Source organism: Phoca vitulina, unplaced genomic scaffold (genome assembly GCF_004348235.1).
Source record: "Phoca vitulina isolate PV1807 unplaced genomic scaffold, GSC_HSeal_1.0 scaffold89, whole genome shotgun sequence".
Taxonomy (NCBI): domain Eukaryota; kingdom Metazoa; phylum Chordata; class Mammalia; order Carnivora; family Phocidae; genus Phoca; species Phoca vitulina.
The window spans coordinates 2600413-2616475 of NW_022589792.1; the positions used below are offsets into that span (position 1 = coordinate 2600413).

General features: G+C 59.5%; 1 protein-coding gene across 9 annotated transcripts in view; it reads left to right on the top strand.

Moving 5' to 3' along the window:
- NFIX (nuclear factor I X) overlaps positions 1-16063 on the top strand; it is a 96393-nt gene that overhangs the window by 65838 nt on the left and 14492 nt on the right. For 7 of the 9 annotated variants that reach the window (XM_032395906.1, XM_032395913.1, XM_032395912.1 and 4 more), the window contains exons 3-8: positions 8099-8161; positions 8512-8586; positions 8934-9054; positions 10167-10303; positions 13183-13305; positions 15486-15661. In XM_032395906.1, the coding sequence (XP_032251797.1) occupies positions 8099-8161; positions 8512-8586; positions 8934-9054; positions 10167-10303; positions 13183-13305; positions 15486-15661 (695 nt within the window). The remainder of the gene's footprint in view (positions 1-8098; positions 8162-8511; positions 8587-8933; positions 9055-10166; positions 10304-13182; positions 13306-15485; positions 15662-16063) is intronic. The other 2 variants (XM_032395908.1, XM_032395910.1) reach the window with 1 other exon arrangement.

The following is a 16063-nucleotide window of genomic DNA, read 5'->3' on the forward strand; positions in this document are numbered from 1 at the left end:
TGGCATGCTGGGTATGGAGGGCATTCTCCACTGTCAGTTTCTATCAGGTTCAGGACGGGACAGAAGCTTTAGGGGTGGGGGCCCCTTTTATGGACCCAGCTATTATATGACTCCTTGGCCCCAGGCCCTCTTGGGAACATCGGCTCCAGCTGCTGGCTGCATTGTGGCACCGGCTGGCACTCTGGGGGAGGCGGCTGGCCACCCGTGGGGCCAGCACCGCTGCTTCTGGTGTCCTCAGCTCTCTGTATCCTTAGCGCTGGGCTAGGACAGGCAGGGCCCAGGGCCAAGCACCCTCAGAATCTAGGGGCAAAAGCTTTTTCTCCCCCTTCTCTTTTGGCCTTACCCATCCCCTGGCCTTCCCTTTCATTGCCTCTCCCCCACTATTTCCAATATGGTAACCATCCCAAGGTCATTTACTGTAACCACTGACTTTGGAGAGGGACACACCTGTAGAAGGCATCCTGCTCTTTTATGTCCAGGGAAACCTGTCTGCCCCTTTTTGCAGATGGTAATGGGCCAGACCCTCAGGGAGACCCTCAGCTTGCTGGCCATGTTCTCTGGGGCAAGACACCAAAAAATAGTAATCTAGGGCATACTTAATGTGTCATAATGAGTATGCACCCCTGTGGCGGGGGGGAGCTGAGGGTTAGCCACACTTCTCTCACTGAGGCAGCCTTTGAGCAGAGCGGGAGAAGGAGGAGTAGAGTTTCAGCTAATGGCGTTGAAGGGAAATGGTGGTCCAGATGGAAGGACAGGTGACATCTATGAGTCGGGCCCTGGGCTAAGCACCTTATACCTGTTTTCTCATTTATTCCTCACCCAAGAGCCCTAGGTGGTGGGTGGCATCTGCATTTTACAGAGGAGGAAACAGCTCAGAACTTGACCAAGGTCACTTGGCTGGTAGGTTCTGGAGCCTGGACGTGAACCAAGGGAAGCCTCTTTCCACCATTGCTGGCTGTCCACCTCCATCCCCCACTGCCCTTGGTGTGCCCCCTTCACCCTCTCTGTTCTGGGGTGAGGCCTCCTTTAGAGTGGCCAAGGGCAGGCTCCAGGCAGAGGTGGGCCGGGGCCTGGGGTGTGGAGCTCCTGCCTCCCTCCGTCTCCCCAAAGGTCCCTCCCTTTGCCTCCTTCAGTAGCAGCTGCTTCACCTCCAATCCCTGTCTGATGGGAATTCTGATCTGATGGGACTTCCTACCCCCTGGGCACCTCTGGAACATCCCAGATGGTGTTACTGCAAGGCCTGGGGTCTGCTTGTTCACAGAGAGCCATGGATCACTGATGTCTGAAGTGCTGGGGGTTGGTGCTGGGTTCCCTGCAAAGGGCAGACCCAGAAGGAGCCTGCATGTCCATCCTCATCTCCCAGGGCTGCCAGACTTAACTGCTGGGAGTTAACTGCTTAACTGCTGGGCCGGACTGGGAGAGGCCCCTAACAGGCTGACTGGGCTTTTTCCCTCCATCCACCTGCTAGGTGTTGTGCTCTGCACGAGGGTGCAACCCTCCTTCTCTCCCCCATTTTGGCCACTGTTTGTCGTCTCATGGGGATGACCACCTGGGCCCCTGGTTCCCCCAGGGCTTCAGTGACCAGGCCCCATCTCTCGTTCTTCCTGGGCTGGAGGCAGTGCTAAGGAAGGTTCTCCCATCAGGTACAGGGCAGAGAACGCTGAGCAGCTCACACCAGGGGAGCACCCTGGAGGCACCAGGGCTGTTTGCCTGAGCACAGCCTTTGGAGCCCATTCTGCTGGTCTCCTGGGCACCAGATGAGCCCACTGACTTGCCTTCTCCCTTCCGGCAGTCGCACTGCTGGGCAGTGAGCCCTGCGGCAGCCAGATCTGGCCCTCATTCCTGGAGGACCACAGATGGTGCTGGTGGACGTAGCGTGGGTTGAGGTGGGAAAGGTAGTGCCACCAGGGCCAGGGGCTGAGAGTGGAAGGTCCCATCCACACGTTCCCTGTGGCCTGAGCTGTTGTCCCTGCCCCACCCTCCCTTCATGGCCTTCTTGAGCTCAGGCCACCCCCAGGGGCAGCCAGAGCAGGTCTAGAGCAGGTCTATGCAGGTGTGACTGGGCCTTTTCCCTGGCACTCAACTTGCCTCCCCTGCACAGGTGACTCAAGGTACAGGCTCAAGCCCCTTCAGGTCCATGAGTGGAGGGGGAATGAAGAAAGGAGAGATGAAGGTAATGGGGGGTGTGGAACATGTGTGCCCATCATGCCCCCAGCCGTACCCCTGCCCATATCTTCAGGGCTGTGCTTCCTGGTCATGCTCCTGTCTCCCACCATGTGGGGTTCTAGGGACAACAGAAGGCGGATAAACCTCAGGATGGCTCCAGGGCTTGTGTGCACACGCACAAGCTGGCTGGCTCATGGGGGTGGACTGCAGAGTGGAAAGAGGGAAGGAAAGATCCTAGAAGCTCCCTGGGCCTGGCCGAGGTTGAGCGCCTCCCCTCTTTGCCCTCTGGCTGCCCTGCACTCTCAAGGACTTCCTCAGTCCCAAGTCGCCTGTTTGCAGAGATGGGGAGAACCCCTCTGTGACCTGTCTCCCTAGCCCCCCATCTGTCCACCGCTCCCCTCCTCAGGGTGTCTCAGATTCTCAGACTTAGGTTTCAAGAGGCACAATAGTTACATTCTCCAGCTCTGATTGCTGCAGGCCAGGCCTCTGGCTCCCCTTGAGATTGGATTTCCAGTGCCCTGGATGCTCCGGAATCACAGAAGAGGGGGGAGACAGGTAGGGGGAGGGGAGTGCCACCCTGGGGAGTGCCAGGATCAGCTCCTGAATTGCATCAGCCCTTCAGAGGACAGCACCCCCGGAACAGAGCACATCCCCACCCTGCTTCTTGAATCTCAGACCTGGAGAGAGCCTGGGGAAGGGCAAGCAAATGGAGAACTCTGGGGGCTGTCCTCTATAGCCCCCAGAGGTCAGTGGTCCAGCAGAGCTAGAGGCGGGTGCCTCTTTGGCCCAGTGCTAAGCACTGAGCATGCAGTGCACAGTGGGACCGCAGCTCTGAATGCATCATCTCATTTTACCCCTGTGGGACGGCAGGTAATTGCTGGTGGTATGTCCAAATGCGTGCATGTTTGACTGTGCTCGCCCAAGTGTATGCATGTGTGGGTGTGGTTGAGCTGGGTCTTTCCGCTCCTCTTGGCCACCTAAGAACTCACTCTCTCAGTGATGTGCGTGGAGGCAGCCGGCCAGCAAGTTACATGTGGCCCCTTTCACAGAGAGAGTTTGTTTCGGGTGGGAGCCGAGGCAGAGCGTTCCCTGCAGCAAGCAGGAATTCCTCCTTTACCTAGTGGGAGCCATAAATATCTGCCCGTCTGTGACTGGAAATATACATACATATATATAACATGCTGTCAGTTGGGGTTCGTGTGCAACACTGGGCTCCTCCTGGCTGCTGGAGCTCCCCCTCCAGAGCTCCCATGAAGAGGCAGAGCCCTTCTGGACACACACACACACACACACACACACACACACACACAGAAACAGGCATGGTTGGGAGAGGAAAGAGAGCCTGAGAAAGGGAACGTGAAGGAGAAGGAAGGACAGAGAGAGGAGTGTGGAGCCAAGAGAGAAAAATGAGACCAGAAATGGGATTCCAAAGGGAAAGGTGAAGAGCTCAATAAAGCAAGTAGGGGGGCTTCAAGGACTGAGAAGGTGGAACTGGTGCAGGGTTGAGAAAGGCAGTACTGGGGGTGGGGGGTGGGGGAGCTTTGTGGCTATTTCAGGGGATATGGAGGAACCTAAGGAAGAGGGGCCCACACTGCCAACAGTTGGCTGAGTTTGGCCCGGGTCTGGATACTGCAGAAGGCCACAGGCCATCGATGCCGGGAGGGCGGGGGTGACTGATGATATGTGTGCAGATGAACAGACCCAGAAGCCATGCTGAGACAGAGTCCAGATCTGTCACCTGCCCTTGCATAGCCCTCCCTTCCGGAAGCCTCCATAGTGGCCAGGGTCCTCAGGCACTGCGGGCAGGTGGCCTCTGCCTTTGAGGTGTGGATCACATGAGTAGCCCAGGTGCCACGCAGAGGGCAGTCAGCAGAGCATGCTCCTGTGGGTGACATGAGCCGGCCTAACCACCGAGAGCATGGAGAATAAGCTGTGGGCTCTGAGCTCCTCTCCATCCCCAACCTGGCCCGGGCTCAGGGACCCTGATACCTGTCTGCCCAGGGCATCAAGCCCAGGCATCGGACACAGTGGCTGACTGTTTTTAGGAGGCTATATTAGATGGGCCTCATGCGAGGAAGCTTAAAACCAGGGAAGATGCTCTCTGGTCCTCAGGGCCGGGATAGAGGGAAAGGTTGAGTGGTGTCAGGGCCAAAGGGCGGTAGCAGTGCCCCTGGCTGCTCTTTCCCATCTCCAGTCTCTAGGGTGTGAAGGCAGCAGTAGTCTCTGAAGAGAGGTGCAGGCAGGGGGGTTAGGGTTGCTCTGCTGACCTTAGGGTGGCCCTGAACCGGGGGTGTGCACTTAGGGTCCCCACCGCTCTGGCAACCAGGCTGAAGAGAGCCGAGGCCAGAGAGGCTTCTAGAGGATGTGGCCCTGGAAGGCTGGGGAATCAGAGTGACAGCCTCAGGGGCGTGGGCCAGGGGAGGGTGTGGGGGGAGGATAAAAGATGGAGCTGGGCACCTGTCTGCCTTGTGCTAGCCAACACTGTCCCTGCCCCTCCACTGGCCCACAGGCCACCAGCTGGCCCATTATCCCTGGCGAGAAAGCAGACACTGGAGGGGGGCTCCCATGTGGCTGCAACTTACTCATGCAAACCCGCCGGCAGGGACTGCCAGGGGAGAGCCACCCTGTTCTGGGTCGGAGGCGAGGGGGGTGGGGGACAGCGGAGAGAGGAGCCCCCGCTGTGCAGCAGTCAGGTCTCCTCCTGTGCTGTTGGCAGGGGGCAGTGCGTGGGGCCTGTGAACAGGAGATAAAGAGTTCAGGCAGAGGGTTTTTTCTCACTAACCGTGGATTTGTATGTTTGTTCAGCTGGTGGCTCTGATAAGCCCCATTCTGCCAGATAAAAGCTGAGCAGCCATGAGGCGGGGCGTGGGGAGGGGTGTCATAAAGGGACCTTCCTCCTGTCTGTCCTGAGGCCTGGGGTTATCCCCTCCCCCAGGGAGCTCAACAGGGAAAGGGGTCAAGATGCTGGGGTGTCATGCTCCCTGGTGTGCTAGCCTGTGGTGCAGCCTCTGCTCCCAGAGGGCTGTCTAGGGTAGGCCCGGACCTTGGGGCACAGCTCCCCAAAGAGCCCAAGAAAGCTGGCTGGCTGGCTCTCTCCCCTGGGGGCGGGGGGCAGTGGTCTCCTCACCCTCCCTAGAAGCCTGTCCACCAGGGCCCGGTGGCTGTTTGGCCCTGCAGCTGCTGTATGGGCTCCTGCCAGGCCCCTGCCCCGTCTGTCCACTGGGTGGACAAGGGCCTGCCCCCATCATGTCCCTTACTGTCCTGTCAGGGCAGGGGTCCTAGTTGAGCCCCAGGGCCTGCGACTGGCCTATGGGGGCTTCAGTGCCTTTGAGCGGACCATGGTGTCCCCAGGGCCCCAGCTTTAACCCTCCCTTCCCCTTCTGCTGGGTGCCGGCCGCGAGGGTGAAGGGGGTGCTGCTAGAGCAGGGCGGTGGGGCCCTGGCTGGAGCTGCCCCTGCTGCAGGGCTGGCTCCTGAGCCTCCGAGCCTGGGTCCAGATTTCCAGCGTTTCTGCCTTTTGTCCTGGAGCTGAGCTGAGCATGCCGGGGGCCGGCGGGGGTGGCATTGTGGGGACGCTGGCTGGGCCGCCAGCCGTAAGATGGCTGCCAAGGGCTAAAATGGCTGCCAGCAGCGCCTGGAGGCGCGTGGCAGCGGGCCTCGCCCGCGCTGGATCCTCGCTCCCGCTGGCTCCTTTACATCAAGCTAATAGTAATAACAGCAATAACGTTTCGGGACAGTATCCTGGTTTAGAAGGATTTCCTGTCTATCGCGCTCTCCTGGAGCCCCATTTGTCTCTGCCGTAGTCGCTGGCCCACCTCCATCTCTTTGTCGGGTTCTCTCTCGCCTTTCTGTCCTTGCGCTGGATGTGCGCGTGCGCGCAGCTTTCTGTCTCCACCTGGCCGCGTTCAGGGGGCCTGGGACTACACCCCTGGGTGGACTCCTCTGGCTCCCGCAACTCCACGGACCCAAACCTGGAAGGCTGGTGGGGACTGAGTTGGTCCCAGGATGGGTGGGGTCAGTAGCAGGGGCCCCTGGGCAGCAGGCAGAGCCCGGAGCATGTGCCCCTCAATGGGCTCCACACGCTGGGCCTGTGGCTCTGCCCTTCCTAAGTTTTGAATGGAGGAGGGGGCAGCCCTGGGAGATGAAGCAGGCTCGGGGCACCCCGGGTCTAGGGAGGTCCTAGAGTGGACCACCCAGTACCTCAGCCCCTCACCTGCTCCTTCTTGGACTGGCAGGGGGGTTGAATCAGACCTAGATAGCCAGGAATAGGCCAGGGCAAGAGAATGACAAAACTCATACCCACAAGACACTGTGGCACAGAGAGGGTGCCCTCCTGGGAGCATGGGAGGAGGTCCTGTAGATTCTCTCCAGAGCGGAGAGTGCCGGTAGCAAAGAGGTGGCCTGGGGTAGGATTCACCATCCCCAAACACACCACAGCGGTGAACACAAAGGGAGGTGTGGCAGGCTGCACCCCAAATTGGAGGGGCTGAGGGGCCATCATTAGCATTTTCCTTATAAACTTGTTTTCTTGATTTGTGACAAGATTTTATTTATTTATTTGTTTATTTGGACTTAATAAAACTAAACAAGGTAAAGAATGGGGAAAGTGGGGACTGAAACTGTCCTGTAGGCAACCTGTCCTTTCTCACTGGTCACATCAAGGCAGGTGGCCAAAAACTTGGCCTGAGCAAAGCCTGGGCCCTCGCTCCCAGAGGGATGCTGTTCTTCTTACCAGCCCCCCTCATCCATCACTCTTCCATCCCTCCTGAGTGGCCTAGTGGCCACAGGGCACTTTGCCGCAATCTCTTGGGCCCCCGTCTCGTTGTTCTTTAGGAGCTTCCTTGCTGGTCACTCCCCAATGTGAGCAGCTTGGCTGTGAGGCCAGTGAGGGGTGGACTCTCCGGTCAGTAGGCTGACCTTGGGGTGGCGGGTGAGACTCAGGAGGCAGGGTCAAAGAGTTGGGCAGAGCCTTGGCCAATACCAGGGCGCAGTTTTCCGATGCCACCCCCATGTTGTCCCCTTGTGAGCAGCCGATTCTTTACCAAATGCCTAGCCTTCCTCCTGCCCCACAACCTGCCCTGGCCCCCCTCTGCCATCCTCTCGCCAGCTGTCGTGCCTGGGCAGGCATTCTGGAGGTCCCCATTGTGCCCCTGGCACACAAAGCTTTGAGGACCTGGGGGGCGGGGGTGGGGGGGCTTTCCCAAGCTCAGCAAAATATTCACACACACACTCCACCCTGCCCCAGCCCTCTGTGAGCTCCCACCGCACAATGGGCCCTTGTCTCGGGGCTCCCTCTGAGCAGCTGTGGCACTGGGGCATGAGACAGCCCAGACAGGCTGGCACAGAGCGGGCGACGGCGCCAGGGCAAACCTCCCCCTCCGTGTTGCCAGGCGCTGCCTGTAAGCATAAAGGTGAGGTGGGGGGGTTCGGGCTGACAGGAATGGCTGTAATTAATGAAGTGAGAGGAGGAAGGGGCTGCTCCGCTGGGAGCCTGAGCCGAGTGGAGGATGGGGGACCCTTGGGTTCATCCCAGCTGTGCAAAGAGATGGTCACTGGCTTCTCTCGTGGGCACCGTCCTCGCGCTGATTCTCAGCCATTGCTGCTCACCCGGGGGCGACTTTACTGCTAGGCACGTTGGGCAGTGTCTGCAGACGGTGTTGGCTGTCAAGACCTGGGTGCTGCTGGCATCTAGTGTGCGGAGGCCAGCGCTGCTGCCAGCCGCCCCGCAGTGCCCAGGACACCCCACCACGGAGCAGGATCTGGCTCCAGTGTCCGTAGGATGCACGTCCTCCTCTCTTCGGGTCTCCCTAGGCTCCTCCCCTCCGAGGAGAGGGTGCTGTGAAGGTGTTTACAGGGCTGGAGGGGCAGCTGCTTGGCTGGTGTGTGGGGCGCACTTTGATCTTGACCCATTCTCCCCTTTGTGTCTCCTGCAGAATCCGGACAATCAGATAGTTCAAACCAGCAAGGAGATGCGGACATCAAACCACTGCCCAACGGTCAGTGCCCCCCAACTCCCGCTGGCCCATGCCTAGCCTCTGTGGCCTGCCCTGCCCCCACCTGCCCTCCCACCCTGGCCAACCTGGCCTTCGCTCTCCCTCCATTTCTTCTCCTTTACTCAGCCGTTCCTCAACCAAACTTCAGCTGACGTCCCAAGGGGTGGGGGCTCACCTGAAGCATACTCACTCTTCTGTGTAGACATGAGGGCCCCTGAGGGCCAGCCTGTGTCTGGAATGTGAGGCTTGGGAGGGAGGGAGTCAAAGCAAGAGTGGGGAGAGCTTCGGGGAAACAGGCAGGCAGCCCCTCCTAGCCTTGCCTGACTCACTCACTTGTCCTTTCCCCTCTTCAGGGCACTTAAGTTTCCAGGACTGTTTTGTGACTTCCGGGGTCTGGAATGTGACGGAGCTGGTGAGAGTATCACAGAGTAAGTGAGTTCTTTCTTTCATCCAGGGCTGAGCTCAGCAGATTGGGGCTGTAAGGAGGTGGGACTCAGACCCCATGTGGCCCACCCCTGGTGGGGTCTTGGCAGAGGGGCAGACAGGGTTTCCTGGGACACTCTGCCCATTGGTACTGGGCTAGGTGGAGCGGAGGCGCCCAGAGAGCCCATTCTCTAATCTCCACTGCTTTGGAGGAAAAAAATCACAACCAAGGGCTCTTCCCCAAAGACCCCCAGCCAGGAGGAGGCTTCTGGGGAGCTGCTCATGACAACAAAACAAGGCCCCATTGGGCCTTCCCCACCTCAAACCTTATCACCTTCTTGCCTTTTCCCAGCTCCTGTTGCGACAGCATCAGGGCCCAACTTCTCACTGGCAGACCTGGAGAGTCCCAGCTACTACAACATAAACCAGGTGACCCTGGGGCGGCGGTCCATCACCTCCCCTCCTTCCACCAGGTGAGCGCAGCACCCTGGCCTCCCCCCGCCTCCATCCCCAGGCCGTCTCAGGTGCTGCGGGGAGGCCATACTCCCAAGGCCCGGGGGCCTTAGAAGGTCACCCCTTGTTGAGGGCGTGGGCTCCGGAGCAGCCGCGGCCCACCACGCTACCAACCGCCTGAGCTTCCTGCTTCGTGCTGTCGCTGGGCATTTGGTGCTGGGGACCTGAGCCCAAACAAGGCACGACTGTGCCTGGAAGGCACTCCCAGTGGGGATCTGAGAAGGCCTCTCTCTTGCGGAAGTGACATTTGAGCCCGGACAGGCATGGGGTGGATGCTCCAAGTAGAGCAGCCCCCATCCCAGCCAAGGATGGACATCCTGGTGGGACCCCCAAAGAGGGCTCTGGAAGGTCTTTAGACTTAAAACCCACTGAAGGGTTTGAAGCAGGAGATGCTGGGGATATGTGTTCCAGAAAGTGCCCCTCGCAGCAGCATGTGTGGGCAGGACTGACAGCCAGTTAGAGGCTGGAGTAGAGGAGGGCCTGAGCTGGGTGGGGGAGTGGGGTGAGAGGGTGGGACCGAATTGAGAGGTGTTTGGGAGGTGGATACATTCAGCCCTTGTCAGGACCAATTGTTCAGGGCAGGGAGGGATCCTGTGCTTTTTTTAAAAAACTTAGACTTTTGGTTCATTGTGAGGTTTTTGGCATTCATTTTGATTTCTTAAAACATTACATTATAATACCATAATAGCTTCATGTTAGTACCGTTTTAATATAAAATAACATAGTATCTTGATGTCTGAGTTTTGTAGCACCCTTTGGGATTTTTGTCCCTGGCAAGTGGCCAGGGAGGCAGTGCAGGAGGCTTTTGCCCCCTCTTTGACCTGGGCAGCTCAGTGGATGAGGGCATCGTGGCCTGAGAAGGGGCTCAAGGAGGAGGAGCAGGTGGGCTGGGCCCCGAGGGACTCCGGGGCCAGTCTAGTCTCAGGGGTGGGCACGTAGTGAGTGCCTGGGGGTGCTGCTGTCATCAGGCACCTGCTCCCCACACGACAGGTCATCAGTGCGGCCTCCCTCGGTTTGAGGAGCTGTACCTCCGTCTTCCTTTGGCCTACCTGATCCCTCTCGTCTTCCCCAGCACCACCAAGCGCCCCAAGTCCATCGACGACAGCGAGATGGAGAGCCCTGTGGATGATGTCTTCTATCCTGGTACAGGCCGCTCCCCAGCAGCCGGCAGCAGCCAGTCCAGTGGGTGGCCCAACGATGTGGACGCAGGTATGGGCGCTGCAGGGCCCACCCGGAGCGGGGCGGCTGGAGCCTCTTCTTCCCTCTCGGTTTACCTGGCAAGCCTCGCTCCGGTTCCCCTGCTGTGGGGTGGCACTACCTGTCTTCTTGCCTCCTGATCTTCCAGAGGAGGGCAGACCAGGCCGAAGGAGGGAGTGGAGGCGAGGAGCTGGGCTGTCCCTACGTGGGCAGCAGAGCCCATGGGTATGGTGGAAGGAAAGCAGAGGCCCCAGGCACCGAGCTCTCGTGGTCTCCTTCTCTTGCTATTTCCCTGGAGAAGTTGCCCCAGCTCTGTGGTCCTCATGGTTTAAAGCAGTTTCTCAGTCTGGGCGCCATGGACATTTGGGGCCACATCATTCTCTGGGGTGGGGCCATCCTATGCACTGTAGGGCATTGAGCAGCAACCCTGGCCTCCACCCACCAGCCAATAGTAACTCCCCACTCCTCCCCAAAGTACAATGACTAAAAATGTCCCTGGACATTGCTGAATATCCCCCGGCATAGGGGAGAGGAGAACAGAATCATCTTGAGAACCACTAGTCTGAAGGGCCCAGCATCACAGAGAGGAGCGGAGCCTAGTAAAGAATGACCAGAATCATTTTTCCAATCAAGCAGGAAAGCTAGGGAAGGGCGGAGGTCTAAGGGAAGCCTGGCCAGTCCTCCCAGTACCCTCCAACCACCCCTTTCTCGGTGAACCCACCCACCTTCACTTCCAGTCCTGACTGGAGGCATGAGCAGACCCAGAGAACCCAGAAGGAAAGGAAGGAGAGTACGCGTGTGTGCACGCGCTGGTGTGTGTGTGCGTGCACGATACATGTACGAGGCGCCTGGCTGCGGGAGACTTCTGCCTGACGCACTGGGGGTACAACCTGCGTGTGTCCTTGAGGTGCGAGTGTCTTGGGGCCAGGGAGTGTAGACCCGTGTGTGGGGGTTGTACACGGGGCATGTCTGCTCTGGTCAGGCCTGGGAACGGGAGCTTTGCTCGTGAGGCAGGAAGAGGAAGGCCTGACCTGATGTCGCTTTGCCTGGTGTTTTCCAGATGTGCCGCTACAGAGATAGGCCAGGTGGATGGGTCGGGGCAGGGGCTGGGGGAAAAGCAAGGCAGAAGGGTGGGGAGGTGCTCCTGCTTGCCTGTGGCCCAGATACAGTCTGCACAAGCTCCCTGCTCTCGGCTCCCTGGGAGGAGGGGAGGAGGGCTCATCTCCAGATGAGCCTGGGGAGTGGGCTCCAGACCAAGAGCAAAGCTCACCTCTGTGGGACAGCTGTCCGGCGAGTCTTTGGGTGTCTCTCCCAGGGTTTCATGTGGCAAGCAGGGACCTGGGTCGACACAGCCCAGATACTTCCCTGGGAGAGAGAGAAGGGGTTGAAAAGGCCCCGAAGACTCCACAGCCAGGGCCTCAGTTAATTGACTGCCCCTCAAGGACTCAAGTGCCTTGAGAGCCACATCCATCGCTGTCTCCTGGGGCTCAGCCCCCGGGTCCCTCTGCCCTGACCTGGTGCTCAAAGAGCTGTCCCCTCTCTGGCTCCCACTCTTTTTTCTCAGCTGTCTGCTCCAGTGCCTGTCATTTCTGCTCCTTCCAGCTGTCCTGCCATGCACGGCCCCCAACATCCTCCTGCAGCACCCCCAGCTCCCTTGCTTTCCCTTCTTTTCCTCCGTACCCGCACCCCGCCTCCTGCGGTGTTGTTTCCCTGCGCTGCGACAAATCGCCAATTAAGCAGCCCAGCTGCAGGACAGGGAACAGCTGGGGAGGCGCTGTGTGGCCACGGGGACAGCTGTGCACAGCTGGTGGGGGTGCTCCCCACCCCCGCACTGTGCCAGCTATCAGGTGGCACACAGCTGCCGCCAGATAACACCTCTGCTGGCGGCTGGGAGTTCGCCCTTCCCCCACCGCTTCCCTCTGCGGTTAAGACTGCAGCCCCCACCCCCCCCCCCCACTCAGACTGATTCTATGCCTGAAAGATGGCAGCTCTGCAGATCTCCACCACTCCATCTTAGCCCTCCCATCCTGGGCACGGCCTTCTCCAGGCTTAGCCCAGGACAGGAGACAAGTTCCCCTGGAGGACCTGGCCCAGGGGCCCTGCTGTGTCAGAGCATCACTTGGACATCATGCCCGCCTGGCACAGAGATGACCTTGGTTGGCAGCATCGGGATCCTTCAGGCAGAGCTGCAACGGGGTGTTCTCTGTGTCCCTGTCTCCCACTGAATGCCACCCCATCTCTGGCACCAGGAGCAGAGCAAAGCCCCGAAATGACCCATCCTACAGCTGCCCAGCCTCTGGATCCCCGGGCAGGGGAGTCCTTTCCTGTCCCGCGCTGCCCCCAGTGCCCGCCCAGCCCCTCCAGCCCCTTCCCAACTCTCTTGTCGGGTGTTGTATCACCCCTGCGGTCCCTCCTGAGGATTGGTGGCTTCTTCCTACCAGCGCCTCCCCCAGTCCAGGGCCCCCACAGAGCAGACCCAAACCCATCCCTCTTCCGGGTCCCCCCTCACTCTGAAGCTGGCTCCCCAGGGCTCTTCCTGCACACCTTCCCCGCCCCTTGCCCCTGCATCCCGCCTTTTCATCCTGTGCCCTATGGGCTCCTTATCTGCTCATCAGGGAGCAAGATGAGCCCCCTTGCTCATCTCCTACCCAGCGCACCCAAGGGTCTCGTTTTCCTCTCCGATCAGAGCACCTGTAGCTGGCCCATCGGCATACCGGGCCTGAGAACCAGAGCCGGAATGGGGCAAAGGAGACAGGAAGGGGGTGTGGTGGGGAAGGGGTAGCCGGGAGGGGGCCCGAGGAGAGAAGGAGCTAGCTGCTGGCTTCCCGCCTTCCCTTGCTCTCGCCTCGGCCCAGCTAAACCTGCCCTGTGTTGCTGATTCCTCCCCCCAGGCCCGGCTTCTCTAAAGAAGTCAGGAAAGCTGGACTTCTGCAGTGCCCTCTCCTCTCAGGGCAGCTCCCCGCGCATGGCTTTCACTCACCACCCGCTGCCTGTGCTTGCTGGAGTCAGACCAGGTGAGAAATGGGGGGGCTTGGAGGGGGGCAGTGGGGGAGGCGGTGGAGCACTTAGGGGCAGCTGGCCAGGTGAAGGAGCCAGGGCTCCAGCCCCGGAGTGACAGCCGCAAGCTCTCTGAGTAGGCCGAGGTCTGGCGGAGGGTGGACATGGGAATGGGCCCTCCTTCCGCGGCAGCCCCTCCTCACCCCGTTCCCAAGCACCCTCCCACTTGCTTCTCACTCCCCATGTGCACGTCTGTGCATGGGTGCGTGCGTGTGAGCTTGTGTGTGCACGCATGTGTGTGCTGTGCAGCACCGGCCTGTCCCAAGGCCCTCTCCCACCTGCCTGTGATGACGGAGGCCTCAGACCCACTCCTGTCCGCTCTCCTTTCCTCCTGCCAGTTGTGGGCGGGAAAGCACAGGCTTCTCCCTCTGTCCTCCTTTCACCTCTTGTCTCCTAGCTCCTGGCTGAGCCCAGGGTCTGGTTTCCCAGCACCAACTTGGGGTGCTGTGGGGCACAAATTGACAAGAGCACTCAGGGGAGCCCAGGCCCCCTTCTCAGGCCCTCCCTGCCCTTTTCCGAAAGTGAAGGGCTAGGCCGAGGGGCTGGTAGCATCTGGGTTGTTCTCCAGGGAAAGGAGCAAGCCCACTCCCTCTGGGGGCTCTCTTGCTTCTGTCTCGGGAGAGGGTGCTTGGTGGGGGTGGGGGGGTGGGGACAGCTCAGCGTTCCTGAGGGGATGGAATCTGGCAGGAAGTTGTGGGAACTGAGTCCTCAGCCTCCCTGCTCCCTCATTTGCTTTTTCCCCCCCTTGGTACCCTTCTGGCAGAAAGAGGCCTGGACTTTTTTCTGGACACTGCCTGTGTCCACCCGCCTGCCGTCTTGCGGTCCCTTCTGTAGGACACGGAGAAGAGTGCAGTTTACCCTCCCAGCCTCCTCCTCGGGGCCTCCTGGCTGAGAGCCCAGAGGCAGCCTGCACTGGGGCAGGGTGTGGTGGCCACAAGGTGGGGGCGGGGACCCCAGGCCTGTGTGCAGGCAGCGGGAGGGCGGCAGGCCCAGCTCGGCTCAGCTTTTATGAACTCCAGAGAGAAGCCAAGTTTGCTCAGCCCCCTAATGAAACTGAGAGCAAGAGCGAGCTGATTGGAAACAGACCGGAGGGGGAGGACTGGGCCCAGGGAAGAGCTGGGGCCTGCACCGGGGTGGGAGCTGTGTGTGGGGAGGATGCGTGTGCAAGGACCGTGGGGCTGAGCACGCAGGAACAGGGCCTGGGCAGCAGCGGCCAGAGGCATGGTCATGTGCGTGCAGGAGCCGGGTGTATGCATTTCAAGGGCTTGTCCTGCACAGGCAAGTGGCCCCGTCTCGAGCCAGAGCCTGGGAGTCCTTGGCCTCCTCCTTCCCTCCCCCAGACTCGCACCTAGGCCTGGACCAGGGTGAAGGCAGTGAGGCGCTCACCACAATGCAGAGTGTCAGGAGGCGCCAAAACCTTAGCCATCAAGATAAATAATATTTAATGTAATATTTTTTAAAAATTGAAACGATTGCAAAAAAAATATACAAGGAATAGCTATCAACGTTTTAAACAAAAGAGGGGACTGGCCTTGCATTTGCCTGACCTTGCCTTGTTCATGTCACCCTAGCTCCAGCGCTGCTTCTAATCAGACTTTATTACAAAGACAAGCAGCTGGCTGACCAGCCCTAGTTTGCCAATTGAACTTTTTATTTTAAAAAGTATTAAAAAAAAGATTTATTTATTTGTTTTGGCGGGGAGGGGCCGAGGGGGAGAGAGAGAATCTCTAGCAGACTCCCCACTGAGCGCAGAGCCCGGCGTGGCACTCGCTCGATGTCACAACCCTGCGAGCACGACCCTGAGATCATGACCTGAGCCAAAATCAAGAGTCCAGTGCTTCACCGACTGAGCCGTGCAGGCGCTCCGCCAATTCGGCTTTTTAAAAATACTGCATTAAGATATTACTTACCTCGATTGCCGAATCATCTGGCACTGCCTTAACTTCCTCACCAGAGAACGGTGCCTCACGCTCCTCACCCTGGTCCTGGCCCTGATCTTACCCCATTCTCCCTTTTCGTCTGGTTCCTCAGTGCTTTGTCTGACCAGCAATCCCCCCGCCGCCGCCCCGTCTTCCATCGCGCCCCCCTCTACCTGCTAAGCCCTGATGCCCTCTTCTTCCTGCCCACGTGCACGCAGGGAGTCCCCGGGCCACAGCATCAGCGCTGCACTTCCCCTCCACATCCATCATCCAGCAGTCGAGCCCGTACTTCACGCACCCGACCATCCGCTACCACCACCACCACGGGCAGGACTCGCTGAAGGAGTTTGTGCAGTTCGTGTGCTCGGACGGCTCGGGCCAGGCCGCCGGACAGGTGAGTCCAGAGGCCCCAGGAGCCCTGCCACAGCTCATCTCTGCATCCGTCCGTCTGTCTCGGGGCTCACAGGGAGAGGGTCCGAAAGCCGGGAGCCCTCCTGGGGCTGGAGCGGCAGAGAGTCGTTAGTGCCAAACACCTCTGTCTTCTGGATCTGGGGGTAGGGGTCCGTGTGTAATGCCAGGGCCTGTCTGTCACAGTCCAGAGTTGGGGGCGGGGGCAGTGGCTGGGCCTGCTTTGCTCGGGCTCCTTGCCCTCCCCTCGGTCTCTGTGCCCCCAGTAAGAGTGTATCCGTGATCTATCCAACCCGGCCTGGACTCCTTACCTCGTAACACCCCTCTTAAAACCTCAGAGCTACAAGGATTGTGTAGGTTCTAGACCAAGGGTTCCTAGCCTTGGCAC